This window comes from Oncorhynchus kisutch, linkage group LG9, assembly GCF_002021735.2.
Source record: "Oncorhynchus kisutch isolate 150728-3 linkage group LG9, Okis_V2, whole genome shotgun sequence".
Lineage (NCBI taxonomy): Eukaryota > Metazoa > Chordata > Actinopteri > Salmoniformes > Salmonidae > Oncorhynchus > Oncorhynchus kisutch.
This window is the reverse complement of record NC_034182.2, coordinates 10,507,841-10,524,565: the sequence shown is the minus strand read 5'-3', so window position 1 is coordinate 10,524,565 and position 16,725 is coordinate 10,507,841. Positions and strand designations below refer to the sequence as shown.

The 16,725-nt window shown below is 42.9% G+C and overlaps 1 protein-coding gene across 1 annotated transcript; it reads right to left on the bottom strand.

The window, feature by feature from the left end:
- LOC109896736 (ethanolamine kinase 1) lies at positions 1-16,385 on the bottom strand. Its single transcript, XM_020491054.2, has 8 exons — positions 16,094-16,385; positions 11,118-11,377; positions 10,265-10,405; positions 9,181-9,323; positions 5,803-5,886; positions 5,319-5,479; positions 3,967-4,040; positions 1-3,286 (listed from the first exon to the last, which is right to left on the bottom strand). Exons 1-8 carry the CDS (start codon positions 16,238-16,240, stop codon positions 3,214-3,216), a joined length of 1,083 nt encoding a protein of 360 aa, XP_020346643.1. The 5' UTR covers positions 16,241-16,385; the 3' UTR covers positions 1-3,213.
- Positions 16,386-16,725: the final 340 nt, after the last annotated feature.

The following is a 16,725-nucleotide window of genomic DNA, read 5'->3' as shown; positions in this document are numbered from 1 at the left end:
ACTGGCTAATAGACTTTAATCTCCTTTCACAGCACTTGTGTACAGTATTCAAAAGATAAGATTATTTCACAGTTAAACAAAAGACTACTTGATGTTAAGAGCAATGTTTAGAAAAAAAACAACTATGTACAGTCATTCACATTTGACAGTTCAAGCAGAGATATTACATTTGATTTTGAAATGTACATATACACATATGCTACAAATGCCAGAGAAGAAATAAGAGTAGAGCATTTATACAAACTTTAAAGAAGCAGACCAGTATTGAGTAAGCTGAAAGTATGTTGTTTTTTTAAAAGTGGTCTTGTGTTCATTTCAGAATGAAACTCAACAGGGAAACAGACTTGCGTTACGAAGTGTTCTTATGATTCCGTTTTAACATTATAGCGCACGTGTGTAAGCTACAGCTGTACAATTTGACAGTATACTTCCGCACTATTTGTGCACCCTGTGTGGTTAAAAACATGGCATGGTCTGCAGATAAGGACAACACACAAACGCAACCCTAACTTGAGTCAAGTGTAAAACAAACCTTTTCATAAATCCATGCACAGATGTCAGTAGAGAACTTTCACAAAAGCTGAGTAACTTAAAAACGCACATCTCTCAAGTTAGGATCTGAACAACAACAATCGATTTCTGACCCGTCCTCCATTTCCCAGTGAGGGAACATACACCTACCATCTCAGACACTGCAGTCATAAACCCAGAAAACAGACATGTTGATTATCATTAAAACAAAGCCACATCAAAATAAAAAGACATGCTCAAAACAACAAGTGAACACAGAGTTAAGACAGACATATACCGTAACGCCTGGCTGACTTCCCAGTTGGTGGTTCCTTCGCTATAGTCGACGGGGTTCACTTAACATGTAGAGGGGCTGCACAGGTCAGGAGCGTAGGGTATAGGGCGGCATCGGTCTATAGACTCGCAGCCGCACCCTGAAAAGGTGCCTTGAAATGCGGTTCTCACAGGTGCTAGCAACCCCATAGGACCACGGCTGCAGATCTGCAGACTGATACCGTTGGCATGGAAGTGCTGAGTATGAATGGAAAATACAGTCTGTCTTCATTCGAAATAGCCCCCTATACACTGCACCACTGTTGACCAGCGCCATGTCAAAAAGTAGTGCACTATGTAGGGAATAGGGTGCCATTTCAGCAGCCTATCAAGAGGTCTCTTCATCCCGGCGTCTGTGCAGTGACAGCACAGACCTGCCCTGACCAACGTTGAATCTGTTTTAACACACTCCTAACATACTCCAAGACCTCCCAGTCAGAAAACAGATGATCACTTAAATAGGTATAAAACTGCACTTTAAAAAGTAAATATTGTACATTATCAATAGTATTATTTCTAAATGGAAAAATACAATGTGCAATTATGTACAAGCAAAAAAGACCAGCACTTTGGTGTAGGTTGGTTTTTACCTATTAGATGGAACTTTTTGTTGTAAAGAACTTCTAGAGCCAAGCAGCGCATACATTATAAACAGATGAAGACATGAACTACTATACTGTTAGAATCTTTCAGTTAAAGATGCATCTTTCAAAGACACTCCCTACCAAAGCCGTTGGTCCTCCAATCATAGGTCTTACCTCAGTTGTCTCACAGAGTTGCACTAAACCTTGTCAGACGACTCACCCTGAATTTAATTCCGCTGCGCTATCGATCCCTACATACACGGTCTGAAACTGCCATCCTAGAAGTTGTTTGTGTGACTTCAAAACGAGGGGCATTGTACAAAACAAATTCAACAGCGATTGGATGGTCTAACAGAATCTAACCAGAGTATCAAAGTTGATAATGTCATCCATGTAGGCCCGGATCTGGCCCGACTCTGGGACCAATCAGAACGCTCAGAATGTGTTCACATTCTAGAAATCATCAGGGAGGGAGGCAAATCCAGACTCATTGTGGAGAAGAAACTTCAGTTGGCTGGAGTGATGTGGATGGGTAGCCAGGCAACAATATACCAGCTTAAGCCTATACTCCTGGACTAAAAATCACTTCCAAAAGGTGACACCATTGAACATCAACTCTCCATTGAAAGTGCCTTTTAGTCCAGGATCAGGCGGAGTCTAGCCAAATACAACTGCCCCATGAGGTTACATGATAAAACAGAAAGTCAATCTAAATGACTTATAATACAGTGAACATAACAGTCATGACTTGGGCTTGGAGGGTTTCCAGACCAGAAGGCCCCGAGTTTCTCCTGGTCAGAGTTTCACCAGGAAATGGTCAGGAAATATTCCTGGCCGTCATCATGACACATTTCCCATGAATCAAACTACAGCCTAGTCACGGTAAGGAAGTGGACGTCGTTTCAGTCAGGGGAACAGAATGTAAACAAGATTGATGCGCTCCTGTCTGTTACCTAGGAGACAGTACGTAAGTGAGTCTAACCATTTAACCAACAAATATATATATTGGTGACTATACCAAGTGCACCAACACATATTGGTAACTTACTATATAACCTACCATTAAACCAACAGCTATACCGGTGACTAAATAATCAGTGGACCAGCGAGCCCAGATAAGAGATGTATATATCCAATAGGAATGGCTCGGAGTGAGCCCACACGCACTAATATTCCCAGTCAGTCAGCAGCACAACACAGGAGACAAGTTACAGAATTGGTCCAGGTCTCCCCTGTTGTGAGTTACCCCTGTGGACGGGCACAGACTGGGGTGAGAGATGCTACTGGAATGTCACACTGAATTCACCATATTTTACGTGACACCGTTTTCATTTGGTTGTCCTTAAACAACAAAAAAGGCCTTGATAGTGCTCTTTTGTCCCCTTGCATATTTTGACATTTTGGAGGGCTGGGTCTTAAAGACTTTAGTCTTTATGAAGAAGTGCATGGTTCTAGGCTTCTATAGCGAGCTAGGTAGGGATCTGTCTGTAGCAGTGATGCTATGGAATTGGCCCTGTGGAGTGTCAATGGATGGTGAGTCATGGTTACTAACAGCTATGAGTTCTCAAAGGGTTCTATGAGTTATCATATAGTTCTATAAGCTCCCATAGGGTTCTAGGAGTTCTAATATAGTTCTACAAGTTCCCATCGGGTTCTATGAGTCTCTAGTGAGTGCCGAATTAAATCCACAGGAAGTGTGGACTAGGCTCTCTCCGGGTCTTCTTTCCCGACACCCCCTAGAGGGCACTCTACGGTGGACATGAGGACCAGATAGGGAGGAGGACTTTTATTCTGGAAAGTTCAGCGCTCCAACCTCTGGCTTCATCTTGAAATACTGGCTGAAGCGAAGGACTGCGTATCTGAAACGAGCGAGCCAATGTACGTCAACGTTAGTAACACAATATCAAGTCAGTGACAATATACATAGCCCACCTGTAAACAGCCCATCTAGCTACCTACCTCATCCCTATACTGTATTTATTTATTTATCTTGCTCCTTCGCACCCCATTATCTCTACTTGAACATTCATCTTCTGCCGATCTAACATTCCAGTGTTTAATTGCTATATTGTAATTACTTCGCCACCATGGCCTATTTAAATAAAGGTGAAATAAAAAATTTAAAAATATCATAAAACAAGATGCTGCGTTAAGGGCATAACATCAGAAGGTCATTCAGAGTGAAACAAAGTACTCAACATATTCTCACATAAACTATGAATATGTTATATCTGCTAGGGCTGTAATGTCATGTCTTTGAGAGCTTGAGACTATAACATTCCATCTGCATTTCGGACAACATTTTGTTACCGACAAAGCCTGGTTCTGGTCAATGTTCTCTACCTATATAGTACTCTAAATACCCCAATGCAAGTTGAAACGAATACAACAGAAATATTGCTGACACCATTTAAACCAAAGAGGGTTCGGAACTACACAGCCAATTATCTCAAAAGCATATTTTTTGCAGACAGAACCTTATAGTGGCAAGCTCTCGACTTGTCTCTGGATCAAAACCTACATTTCTGAAGCCACTTACCCCAGGAAGTCAAAATCAATGGTGGAGAACTCAGCCTGAATCAGAGCCCATAGGCCCCAGAAGAAATGAGATGCCTGGAGAGAGGGGGGAAAAGAATGGGGGATAGTCATGTTATTGAATGTGGGTCAGTGTTCATAGTCCTGACTAGAATGGAAATCTTTAACACCATTGTCACAGCAAACATGACAAAGCCCATAGTAACAACCAACAAAGGCGTTGCAGAAACCAAGGCTACCACTTCTATCTACAGTAAACACACGTGTAGTTACCAAAGGAGGAGGTAGGGCCTCAGTCTCAGGTGGAGTTGGGATAGTCGCCCAGGGGGGTGCTACTGTTGACTGTGCAAAATCTGAATTCTAGGATCGTCCTGGAAATCTCTAAGGAGCTATTGAGTCTCCCTACTTCAAAACCGGAACAGCAAGCTTCTTTTGCAGTTTGTTTAGCCTGTGGATTTGTGGCCCTACCCCCATGTATAGCTAACGTATGGATAATACCCCCAGGGACTCGATTGTCCATAACAATGCTTAACTCTTCTCATTCGTTTTCCACACGTTTGCAAGGTCACTTCTCTCTATGTGACATTGTAGAAAAAAGGTGATCCTAGTATGGTCCCTCCTTTGTTCTATTGCTATTCAAACACTTAGGAACTTTCTTCAGCTAAGCTGTCATGTAAAGTACACTGGTAAATTAGCAGTGCTGCACTTCCGTTGCACAGCAAACAGTCAGTCAATTTGAAATATTTACAAAGCCATTTATCCAGCTTCATTTGTCTCTCATTTGCAGGTCTACTGTGTGTTTCTTTCAAAGTTCTCCTCTGCCTATCAATTCCCAGGGGACATACCTTCTAGATGTGTCTCTGTGTTCAGGGAAACAACAATCTCTGCTAGGTACCAGAGGAGACAGTTCAACACAATAGACTACACTGCCCTAACCATTGATTAAAAGGACTAACCAATTAACCTTGAGCGATTGGCCCGAACACACACATCCTTGTGCAATTGATTTGTGTTGGGTACATTGTGTCGTTTCTCTGAAAGAAGTGAGCGGAGAAGAGCGGAGGGGATGAAGGAGGGAAGTTGAAGGGCAGATCAGTGAACTGAGAACAAACAGACAGAGATGACTGGCATTGAAGATTTCCTTGTTGAAAAGTTTCAAAAAGAGCCTTTCATCTTTACCTAGGAATGTTACTGGCTGATTTCCCAGTGTCAAAGTCTCACTAAACATCAGTCTAATACTTCATCTTGTAAACAAAACTCAAATAAAAAATGTGACAAATGTACGAAGGTTCGCCAACTTAGTCTTGGGTGGAAACCACAAATCAACTACACAAAAAAAAGGAGAAGTGAACTCACCAGGGAGAAGCGGTTGACCTGTACGTAGAGCACCTCCACCTCTGTCTCAGTGACCTCTGACCCTTGACCTTTGTGTTCCTTATAGGCCTCCAAGTAGGAGCGCAGCCACTGTAGCTGCAAACTCCGCTCTGGGTAGTGGCTGTAGTCCACCTCATTCAGACCTACATAGGACACACACACACACACACACACACGCTAAGTAAAAGGTCAAACACACAAATGCTTAGTACAATGACCAAACAAGCTTAACACACTGACCATAATATAATAATAGTAATTTAGCAGATGGTTTTATCCAAAGCAGTCATGAGTGCACATTTTACGAGTGGCCCTTGGAATTGAACCCACTATCCTAGCATTGCAAGTGCCATGCTTTAGCAACTGAGCTACAGTGGACCACAACAGATACTGTACACGCAGCACTTAGTAACATGACCAATGAGCATTCGCACTTGGCAACGTGACCCAAAACACACACACTCACCTGCAAATTCATTGAAGTGGTTCCCAATGTCATAGGCTTGGTAATTGTACCCAGCGTATTCGTAGTCAATGAACTTGACATTTTCTGAAAGGAGCAGAGAGGAAGGTTTGTTTAGTACAGGACAGAGACCGTCACATTAGAAATGATAAAGCTGTGCATTATTAACCCATTATCATCCCTCTCTCTAGTCTAAGTGGTTCTGATGCCTCACTGACAGCCTACTGGAAATACCGTAGGCCTCTGGGGTTGAGGAGTAAGAGTTTGCATTTTGAAGTGAAGTGAAAATAGCAAAGACAAGGAAGTTGATAAAAATGCAGACACATAGAAAGTGGGCAGACAGACAGACACATAGAAAGTGGGCAGAGACATATAGGCCTAATTGATGCAGACATGCAGTTCGCCTGGTCCAAAACAGGTAAATGTGCTTTAGCTGATTCCTCTGACTGGCGTGGTCATGACAGTGGTTGTCATGTTATATAACAGTCAGAGGAGTTAGCAAAAAAACAAACAAAAAAAAGCATTCAGAAGTAGAAGTTTGATATTTTCAAAATAGAAATCAAAAAGAGATAGATTTTATGTTCTCCTTCTCGGTTTCACTTCCATTTTTTCTGCCATTATATAAAAGAGTGGGGGTGATCACAATTCCAACGTAGGCTACAGGAACCAGTAATGTGATTGAAAAATGGATTGGATTATCCAATAGTCAGTTATCAACTTTTTCCAGGAAATCTCCTGATTTGGCGTCGCAAACAAATTAGCTCACAGATGCCATTATACACAGAGGAATAATGTATCATTTTTACATGTTTCGTTTTTGTTGTTTGGTTAGTGAGATGTTAGAAATAAATACACAGAGGAATATGAAAAGGAGTCGAAATGCGTCATTTAAAAAAAGGTTAGAAATCTATATGACTTTCCACGGCAAGTTTATATTGGGCTAGATTGGTTCATATGCCGTTGTGGAACTTGCAGTGGAATTGGTTTGGTAAAAGGTCATGCGTTGAGGAAGTGATTGTGGTGGAAAGATGGAAAAAGACGCACCATGCAGAAGGAATGTGGTGTTGGGAGGTAAAGAGACGCAACACTGCCCTCTAGCGAAAGAAACGGTACACGAGGTGATGTCAACATGCAAAGCCTTACCCCCAAAATCTAACTTGAAAGAGCTGTTTTAGCTCTCTCCCTGACAACAAACATACCCAGTCAAATGCTTTTGGGTCTTTATCATTTAATCATTTAATTTACTATGCAGGTCATATTCAAGAGAGTGCTTGTTGAAGCACCCTAAATTACAAATGTGTTTGTCACAGTACAGTTCCACATACAGTGTGTGTATGAGTGTTCTGGTGTGTGTTTCTGAGGTTGACTTAGTAAAGACACGTGAGATGGTTACCGGACGCCGGGCGGTCCTAGCAGGACACAACAGAACACCTCCAGTCAGTGGCTAGTAGCCCTGTACAGCAGACGAAAAGGTTTGGGCAAACTCACATCCATCACACACACACAGACACAGACACACTCTCTCGCATTCACACACACAACCACGGTCACACAAACTGCAGAAACTGCCACTTCTCTCCTCTCCTTTGGTCTCTCACACTTCCCCCTTTTCGGAACAGGCCCCTTCAAAGTTACACTCTGATTGGTCCACATGGGACCTAATGGCAAGACACCTCCCTGCTCTTATGTAAATGAGATTAATTGAGTGGCTTTCTGTTGTAAACTAAGCAGCACGGGTTTGAGTCTCAGGGACTTGGGGCAGAATTTGACTACTTCTCTCCCTTCATCACCTGACTTGACTGAGAGCAGAAAGATAAACAGAGCGATGAGGCCTTGGGGGGGGGAAAAAAAAGGGAGGACACTGTTTTTCAGATTAATGAGACAAACAACCCTGCTCTCTTATTGGGTGAACTGAAATGACTCTTGTAAACATCTTAAATCAGTTTAAAGTTTCCCTAATCTTTCAATTTAGTCAGTTTCAGAGGGTAAATTGCTTTGTTATTGTTGGAAGGAAGAGGCTTCCCTCTGCTCTCACAGAGACCGTACTAAAATACTCGCTGAGAGATTGTGGTTGAAAAAGCTGTGTGCTCTGCCTACACTAACTGTAGTTAGTTATGTTATCAGCGATTATTTTTTGTTATTGCCAAAGCTTGAGGTTTCCCTCTCCTCCCTCTCATAAAACAGAAAAGAGCTACCCTGTCACCAAGTAAGCCAGCTGTGGTCTAGCACTGGGTTGGATAACAGTATGGTAAAGAGCTAGCACTGCAAGGGCCGTCAGTCACGGAGTGAAAGTACTAAGAGCAAATGGTGCACTGAGCTAGCTAACACAGAGCGGTCAGTCACTGTCTGAGTGAAATGAGTGAGACAGGCCCTACTGCTGCTCTGAGCTGAGGCGTAGAACAGTGGTGTGTTCTGAACTGGGTCCGTCAACCCTCCCTCTGGCTGGCCAGCGAGCTCCCGCCTGTCACTCTTAGGAGAGAAAAGCTGGACACGAGCTGTGAGATCATCCCGCCCCCTCACCGAACAGATCAGCGAAGGGGTAGACAGCGCTCTCCCCCATTCCCATGTTTTCTCAGGTAAAAACCAGCTGAATCCCTCTCCCCCACCTTAGCCTCAGGTAAGAATGCTCTCCTCCACCACCCTCCGGTGAAAGCACTCCCTCTGCAACCATTGGCCACCTAGCGGGTACAGTCTGGTCTGAGACCATTTCTACTTGCATCCTCTTTGTACACGGGCGGCCGTTAGTACCGAAGGCATTCACAACACAAACAAAACAGCATTCCCAAAGAACCACAAATAAAAACATGTATTGATAAAAATGTAAATGGGCTACGGAGCTCCCTCCCTTCCCACCCTTAGCTAGCATGACCATGATGGGCAAAGCCTGTTGGCTCTGTGATGGTAGTTGGCTACACAAGATGCACTAAAGCCAGGGCCCTGTTCAGTTGAGCAAAACAGGAGAAAACATTTTGAAACAAACCAAAATAAGCCAATTTAACAAGTTTGAATACTTCATACCTCCTCTGTTTCAGAATGTTCTCTCAAAATGTTTACCTACTGAACACTATGGTCAGTCCTTCCTGTGGTTTGTGGCTTGTGACTGGGAGAATGCCGTGCAGAGCAGGAGTGCAGTTCTTCAAATCTATTTTAACTCCAGAACTAAACAAATTCAATTTCTCCTCATTAGTCTTCATTGTGGAAAATCAGAATTGGAATTTCAGTCGACTTCCTGAATGGACTGAATTTAAAAATGGAATTGACCCCAAACTCTGGTGCAGTATATGAAATCAGGCCTACCTGTGACTGGGTAGTGGTGGACAGTGCAATAGTGGCTAGGTGCAGTGCAGTATAGTATGTTTGGGCATGCAGGGTGAAACTCACCTCCTTGCTGATTATAGATTATGTTCTTACACAGCAGGTCATTGTGGCAGAGGACTACAGGAGAGCCCAGCACAGACAGACTCTGCTGCATCCACACCATCTCTTCCCTCAGTCGCCTTCGACTAGGCACCTCACTGTTTAACCTGGGGATGGAGGGAGAGGGTGGAGGTAGAAAGGAAAGAGAGCGAAAGAGGCAGAGAGACAGGGGGGGGGGGGGGGGGGGAGAAGGAGAGATTACCAAAGTACACAGGGAAAGAAGTAGAGGTGTTGCGCAATATCAGAGGTACCGTATTATTGTTCCATATCGAACCAATAAAAGAGGGTTGGAATCTGCTAGAAAACTGACATCAGTCAAGAGTAAACTCATCAACACGTAATCTCAGATCAATAAACTATGACTGCATAGAGGAGTCTTGTAAAAGGCTTGAAACTCCAAGAATAGTGCATAATCTCCAATCCACATGACTTTATTAAAACGGTCAACATCCCAAACTAAAACTGCACAGTATTTTTTATTTAACTAGGCAACGGTACATATTGTTCCTGAATAGTGGGTGTGGTTTGAGTGACAGAGGGGCTCGTCCTCTTCAGGTAAACACACCTGGTGAAGCAATGTGAGGAATGGAAGACACTCACTGTGCAATCGCTCAGGCATGCCAGAGGTCACAGGACAAGCATCTCTCGTATAACTCTAGTGTTCCATTCAATAGCTTCCTGGTGGAAAGTTCCAAACTAGAGCCCCAGGGAGTTTCCTCATCACTATGTAAACAGACCTTACCTAGAAAAACTCCTGGCCACATTAATGAGTCATAAAGTAGGAAATAGGTGGAGGCAAAATATTCAAGCATCAATAATAACAGTTTTATACCCTTAAAAAAGGTATTGATGAGAAACCTCCAGATTTCTGGTGTCCCGACAAAGATAACGCAGTCCTCCTATCTAGACCTCAACTATGTCCCAATAGCTCAACTAGCATACTATTCAGTGTGCGTGGAATGAATACGCCAACACAGGCCTTCATACCCCCGTACCATGCAGGTCTGGATATTGGGACCCAGTTCATTTCCTTATCTACACCACTCACCTCATGTTCATCTCTGGGTCTTGGAAGAACTTGGGCACCAGGGCGAAGTACTTGCCCATTGTCAGCCACAGGTCTGACTGGGGCACCCATCCGTTGTGAGCATGGATGGCATGGTACTTAGCCAGCTGCCTCGCGATGAGCCTGTAGGGTGGTGGAAGCCATGTGAGTCGGCGATAGGGGGTTTTGAGAAGAGGGACCAATTCTTGAGGCCAAGACCGTAAAACTCTTACTTCAGTACTAGCTTATACACTAGAGGCCATATTTGTTAAGAATCCCAGAATATACTGAAAGTCAGGTCATAGGAGTAACCCAAGACTGCCAACTCACTAAGCTTAAGGTGAGTTCACACCTACGGGTGAGGCTATATTTGTCTATGTACTTCGGTGTACCCGATATTGGACACTTGTGAACTGAATGCATAGCCCTGGAGCGGTTGGGCTTTAGCTAAAGAATGGTTCCGTAACCAGAGCCAGGATGAGCTTTCAATCACACTCCTGACCTGTAGCTATCCATCTATGGCCCATGTTTCCACTGTTAGTAATGTTCCTCAAGGGAACAAGTCCCGTTACCTTACCATGCGGACTCACCCATATATTAGGTTCACAGAAGCACCACACCTTACATGACAATGCCGAAGGTTATGGAATGTGTAAAGTGCAGGTGTACTGTAGTTTCACCTGAACATGAATTCAAAAGGTGTGGTGTACGTAGAGCACTGCCTGTTTTATGTGGGAGTAGTTCTTCTACGATTAGGGCCTGGTAGGATAGCTCAGAGTTTCTACTCTTTTCTATCCAAACCTAAGGGAGGGGGGGGGGGGTTGTACTCAGCGAGGTGGGCTATCTGTCGCTGTACCTGGATGTGGGCAGGCTGCGGATGTGTTCGGGTTCCAGCGCCTGGCCCTGTAGGAACTCATAGCAGAGGCCGTTGTTGAAGGTACAGTAGAGACGAGGGGCGCAGCGGTGTGCGTGGAGCGTCCGGAAACTCTTCACCTCGTTCTCCCGGTCCACAAACAGCTCTGTCTTGTTGCCATAGATACGCACCAGGACCACATCCTGCATGACCACGCCCACGTAGCAGCCCAGCAACTTATTGGTGATTCCATCTGTGAAGAACTGAGAGAAAAAGATGATTGGAAGACAAATTATTGCAATCTATTTAGGACAATTGACTCAGTTATTCACAGGCTTATGTCAAGTCATGCAGGATTTCATAACAGGGATGGCTATAGACCCCTATTATATAGCTGATTTACTATAGGTACCCTATACTACAGGTACAGTAGACTTCCTGTCAGGTAGGCTACAGCTTTATCATATTTCGATTAATACTACGGACAAGGACATTTCTAAATACGAATATGTCTGCAAGCGCGGCCCTCTACCATTCACACACAGTATCCTGCCACCTACTGCAGTATCATTTTCATCCTGGGACTGAATTCTATGGTTCCTTTTATAGGTTGTCAATTGATTTCGGATCCGATGGAAAAACAAAAAGGACCCCAGAATGCATTGACGGAAAAGAGGAATTGTCTGGGTGGGTTTAAACCCAATGGTGGTTTTCATCCCCAATGAACACTGGAACATTTCTGTGGGGGTTGGGGGGGGGGCAGGCATTCCACCCCTGATCGTATACACCATCAGGGATTGACCATGAGCGTAGAGGCATGTCCGGAATTTTATTTTGCAGGAGGAAGCCAAGGCTGGCATGTGCTGAGTCCTTGCTTTGTGAATGAAAAGAGGCAGGGTGATTGTGTGTGTGTATGTGTGTATGTCTACCCTGCCCACAACACTCCCCCTAGAGCTGTGTTTACATAGAGAAACCACACCCCCATTCTGTGTTCATCAAGACGACCACCCAGTTGTTTTTATTTAGGATGTGGAAACTGAAATTGCCCCAATCGTGACACTCTTGTATGGTCACTAGTCTGACGATACCGCCCGTTTAACGATCAGCATGCATGACAGACTTGTTCTACTTGTTCACATAAGCTAGGTGGTGTAAACCTGTGTGGTAGGTTAGTAAAAGTTTGCCAAGAACAAACCACATGACTAGTGGGTGATAAGACCAGTTAATGGAAAACTATGTCCTGATGCAAATTAACCAACTAGGTTATGTCTCCTTTGTCAAAAGTGTGTTTACCATTTAGACAAGTCCAACTTTAAATCACAGAGCCCAGGAGAAACTCAGATTGGATTAAGTAGTTTTTCCTCTCAATCTATACACAATACCCCAGTAATAACAAAGCAAAAACATGTTTACAACATTTTTTGCAAATGTATTATAAAAAAATTTTCAATCTCACATTTACATAAGTATTCAGACCCTTTACTCAGTACCTTGTTGAAACACCTTTGGTAGCGATGATATCCTCGAGTCTTCTTGGGTATGACGTTACAAGCTTGACACACCTGTATTTGGGAAGTTTCTTCCATTCTTCTCTGCAGATCCTCACAAGCTCTGTCAGGTTGGACGGGGAGTGTTGCTTCACGGGGAGTGTTGCTTCACAATTATTTTCAGGTCTCTCCAGAGATGTTCGATCTGGTTCAAGTCCGGGCTCTGGCTGAGCCACTTAATTATGAACATTCAGAGACTTGTCCCGAAGCCACTCCTGCGTTGTCTTGGCTGTGTGCTTAGGGTCGTTTTCCTGTTAGAAGGTGAACCTTCTCACCAAACTGAGGTCCTGAGCACTTTGCTCTGTTCATCTTTCCCTCGATTAACGATCGGGCTATTCTGACTAGTCTCCCAGTCCCTGCTGCTGAAAAACATCCCCACAGCATGATGCTGCCACCACCATATTTCGCTGTAGGGAAGCTGCCAGGTTTCTTCCAGACGAGACACTTGGCATTCAGGCCAAAGAGTTCAATTTTGGTTTCATCAGACCAGATAATCTTGTTTCTCATGGTCCGAGAGTCCTTTAGCGGGCTGTCATGTGTCTTTTACTGAGGAGTGGCTTCCGTCTGGCCGCTACCATAAAGGCCTGATTGGTGGAGTGCTGCAGAGATGGTTGTCCGGTCCCAGAAGGACAACCATCCTTGGAAGAACCAGCTCTGTGGAGATGGAACTCTGCAGCTCTGTCCGAGTGACCATCGGGTTCTTGGTCACCTCCCTGACCTAGGTCCTTCTCCCCAGATTGCTCAGTTTGGCCGGCGGCCAGCTCTAGGAAGAGTCTTGGTGGTTCCAAACTTCTCCCATTTAAGAATGATGGAGGCCACTGTGTTCTTGGGACCTTCAAAGCTGTGGAAATGTTTTGGTACCCTCCCCCAGAGCTGTCCCTCGACACAATCCTGTCTCGGAGCTCTACGGACAATTCCTTTAACCACATGGATTGGTTTTTGCTCCGACATGCACTGTCAACTGTGGGGATGTTATATAGACAGGCGTGTGCCTTTCCAAATCATGTCCAATCAATTGAATTTCCCACAGGTGGGCTCCAATCAAGTTGGAGAAACATCAAGAAAGATCAATGGAAACAGGATGTACCGGAGCTCAATTTTGAGTCTCATGGCAAAGGGTTGAATTACTTATGTAAATCAGGTATTTTTTAAATATTTTTTATTATAAATTAGCACACATTTCTAAAAACCTGTTTTCGCTTTGTCATTGTGGGTTATTGTGTGTAAAAAAATATTTTATACATTTTGGAATACGGCTGTAACGTAACAATGTGGAAAAGGGGAAGGGGTCTGAATACTTTCCGAATGCACCATGTGAAAATTGTGCATTTCTACACTTTGTAGTAAAAAAATTGTTATATAGGAAGATGTGTTCCCAATGAGGTCAACCAATTAGTAGACAATGCCTACTCATAATTGGTGATGGGGTGGTGTTGGAGATGATGAATATGAAGTGGAAAAATTGACATTTTCCTTTAAATCACTCCACACTATCCTAGTTGCTAAAAATCGAATAATTCACTTAATGTGACAAAACAAGCACGTATAGTGTCGAGTCATTGTACCATCTAAACTGCTGTGAAATATATTTTCCATTACCAAAATGTATTTGGCATTTTCAGCTGTTTGAAGCTGGTGTACAAAACTGAAAGTAAAATAATCACAAACAAAACTTATCAGGAAGCCTGGGAAAAAAAATGCACTTTCAATGAGAATAACAGATCCAAAGAACTCACATTTCTATGTGAATATAGTCAGGTTGCCCAAAAAGTGACATATTTCAGCTTTAAAAGAGTGATTTTAGGTTGTCATTACATTATTGGTTTAAGTCTGTACACTATTGATAAAAACATTTGCCCACTTTATAATGTAATAATCAATGCATAATGAGCCAAAACTATTAATTTGTGTTAAGCATATTTATTAAATGATCAACATTACATTATAAATGTAAAAGTTATACAATTATTAGGAGCCCATTACTTTATTGGCAGTTATTACATTATCAGTTGCTACAGGGTTTGAACATTTAAATTTTTGAAGTATCGATGCATCAAAGTATCAAAAGAGTCAGAGGTTAATAAAAAATAAAACTTACCTCATTCATAGATATTGATAGGTGAAGTTTTGCTGCAATATGCAACTTTTTGGGCGACCTACACAGAATGTGCGTTATAGATCTATCAGTCTTATTGAAAGCAAGTCTAAGAAGCGGTATGTTATGTTCGATATGTTCTGTGTGCGCTATTTCTATGCTTCCGTTTTTTCCCTTTGTACACCAATATATTTCAAAGCGGTTCAGATGGTTCAATGACTACGTGCTTGTTTTGTCAACAACCAGGCAATGGCAGAGCGATTTCTGCATAGTGCATATTCAAGAGCCCCAACTCTTACTCTAAACAATAACATGCATAGTTCACTGCGGTACTGTTTTGGAAAGATGAGGAACGTATCTTTCATATCAGCAAGTACTGAATATAGATAAATTACGACACCTTTATAGGGTTAGTGTACCCACACGGTCATATCTCCAAGTTACAGCGCTTGTTTACGGAAGACAGACGGAAGACGTAGCCACCTGTGCTAATTAGTCATCTAGCGTGCACCGAATACCAGTGTGTAAGCTAACAGGAGAAGAAGTGTAGTTCGTCACCTGGAGGCAAGCATTGAATGGACATGTGCAAAACTGCTACAGCAAGTAGCAATCGTTTTTATTTTAACGTTTATATCTCGCTGACAAAGACAAGGGGTATATCACAATGTTTCGAAACCGATGGTTGACGTTTTTAAACGTTAAAACACAGCGTCGGAATTGTAGTTTACACGGGCGCCAAATGTGGGCGAATGTAATGTGGCTGAAGGGTTTTCGAGATCTAGTCTGCGCTCAGCTCCTTGTTGGAGTTGAGTTAACGTTACTTGGCAACCAGTCCCACTACTCATGATCATAGATTCCTGGAAGTTGTCTTGAACTGGCACTTAATATTACAAAGACATACGAAGATTTGATCTGGTGCCAATGCATATAGCTAGCTATTTGTCAACTACTAAACCTGGCTAATTGTGTTTTGTGCCTGATGACGCCTATAATAGCCTTGAATTTGATAGATGCTTTGTTACAATCTCTTGATGTGATACAGGACGCACAGTGAGTTACTTACTGATCTTACTAGATCATGCAAACTACGTCAAGCAAAAGAGGCCTATGAATTCCACTGCCTCTTTTCATCCGTCAATCGGCTGGCTTGAATGCTACACTGTTGCTAGCTAGCAAGTTGACGCAGCTTCTATTTAAAAAGGCGCAACACTCCAGTTTCAGAATTATGTAATAGCTGCCTGGTAAGCAGTATGCGACAGATGACGACTGACTAGTCTCTTACGCTCATGGTAGAAAAATATTATTAATTAATACGTCGAATGTGACAAATGTAATACCTTCATTTTGACCTCGGATGGTTTCCAGAATGGTCTCAGTTCCTTGATCAGTCTCAATGCACCAGATCTGTAATCGTTCTCGTCTAACGTGACATCTATTTTGGGTACAGCGGGCGCCTCGTCGGGTACATGAATGTAGTTGGCCATAATGAAAGGTTCCGGATAAATTGACAAGAAGTTCACTGTAGGCGGCTGCAAATGCGTTTGTATGAACAATTGCTTGGCTGCGGAGGTTAAAAACTACTCGCTTCTAGTGCGGCAACGCCTCTCAGAAAATCCAACCCATAAAAATAACTGATTTGCAGTGCATGCTGGGAAATTCGTGACTCACCAATCGCCATCAACCTTATGATAGTCTAAAAGGTCAGCCATTTTGGTAAGGGAGTTAGTCAACCATGGTTCGCCACTGCTGTGATAATATTTTTATTTTACCTTTATTTTATTGTGTAAAACAATGAATTTGAACCTTATCTGCACTGTATGTTTGTTAGAGGAATGGCAGCCAGTTTTAGAGGCATAATTCCATATTTTGTATATATATTTTTTCAGCTTTATTCAACCAGTTAGGCCAGTTGAGAACAAGTTCTCATTTACAACTGCGACCTGACAAGCAAACAACACAGAGTTACACA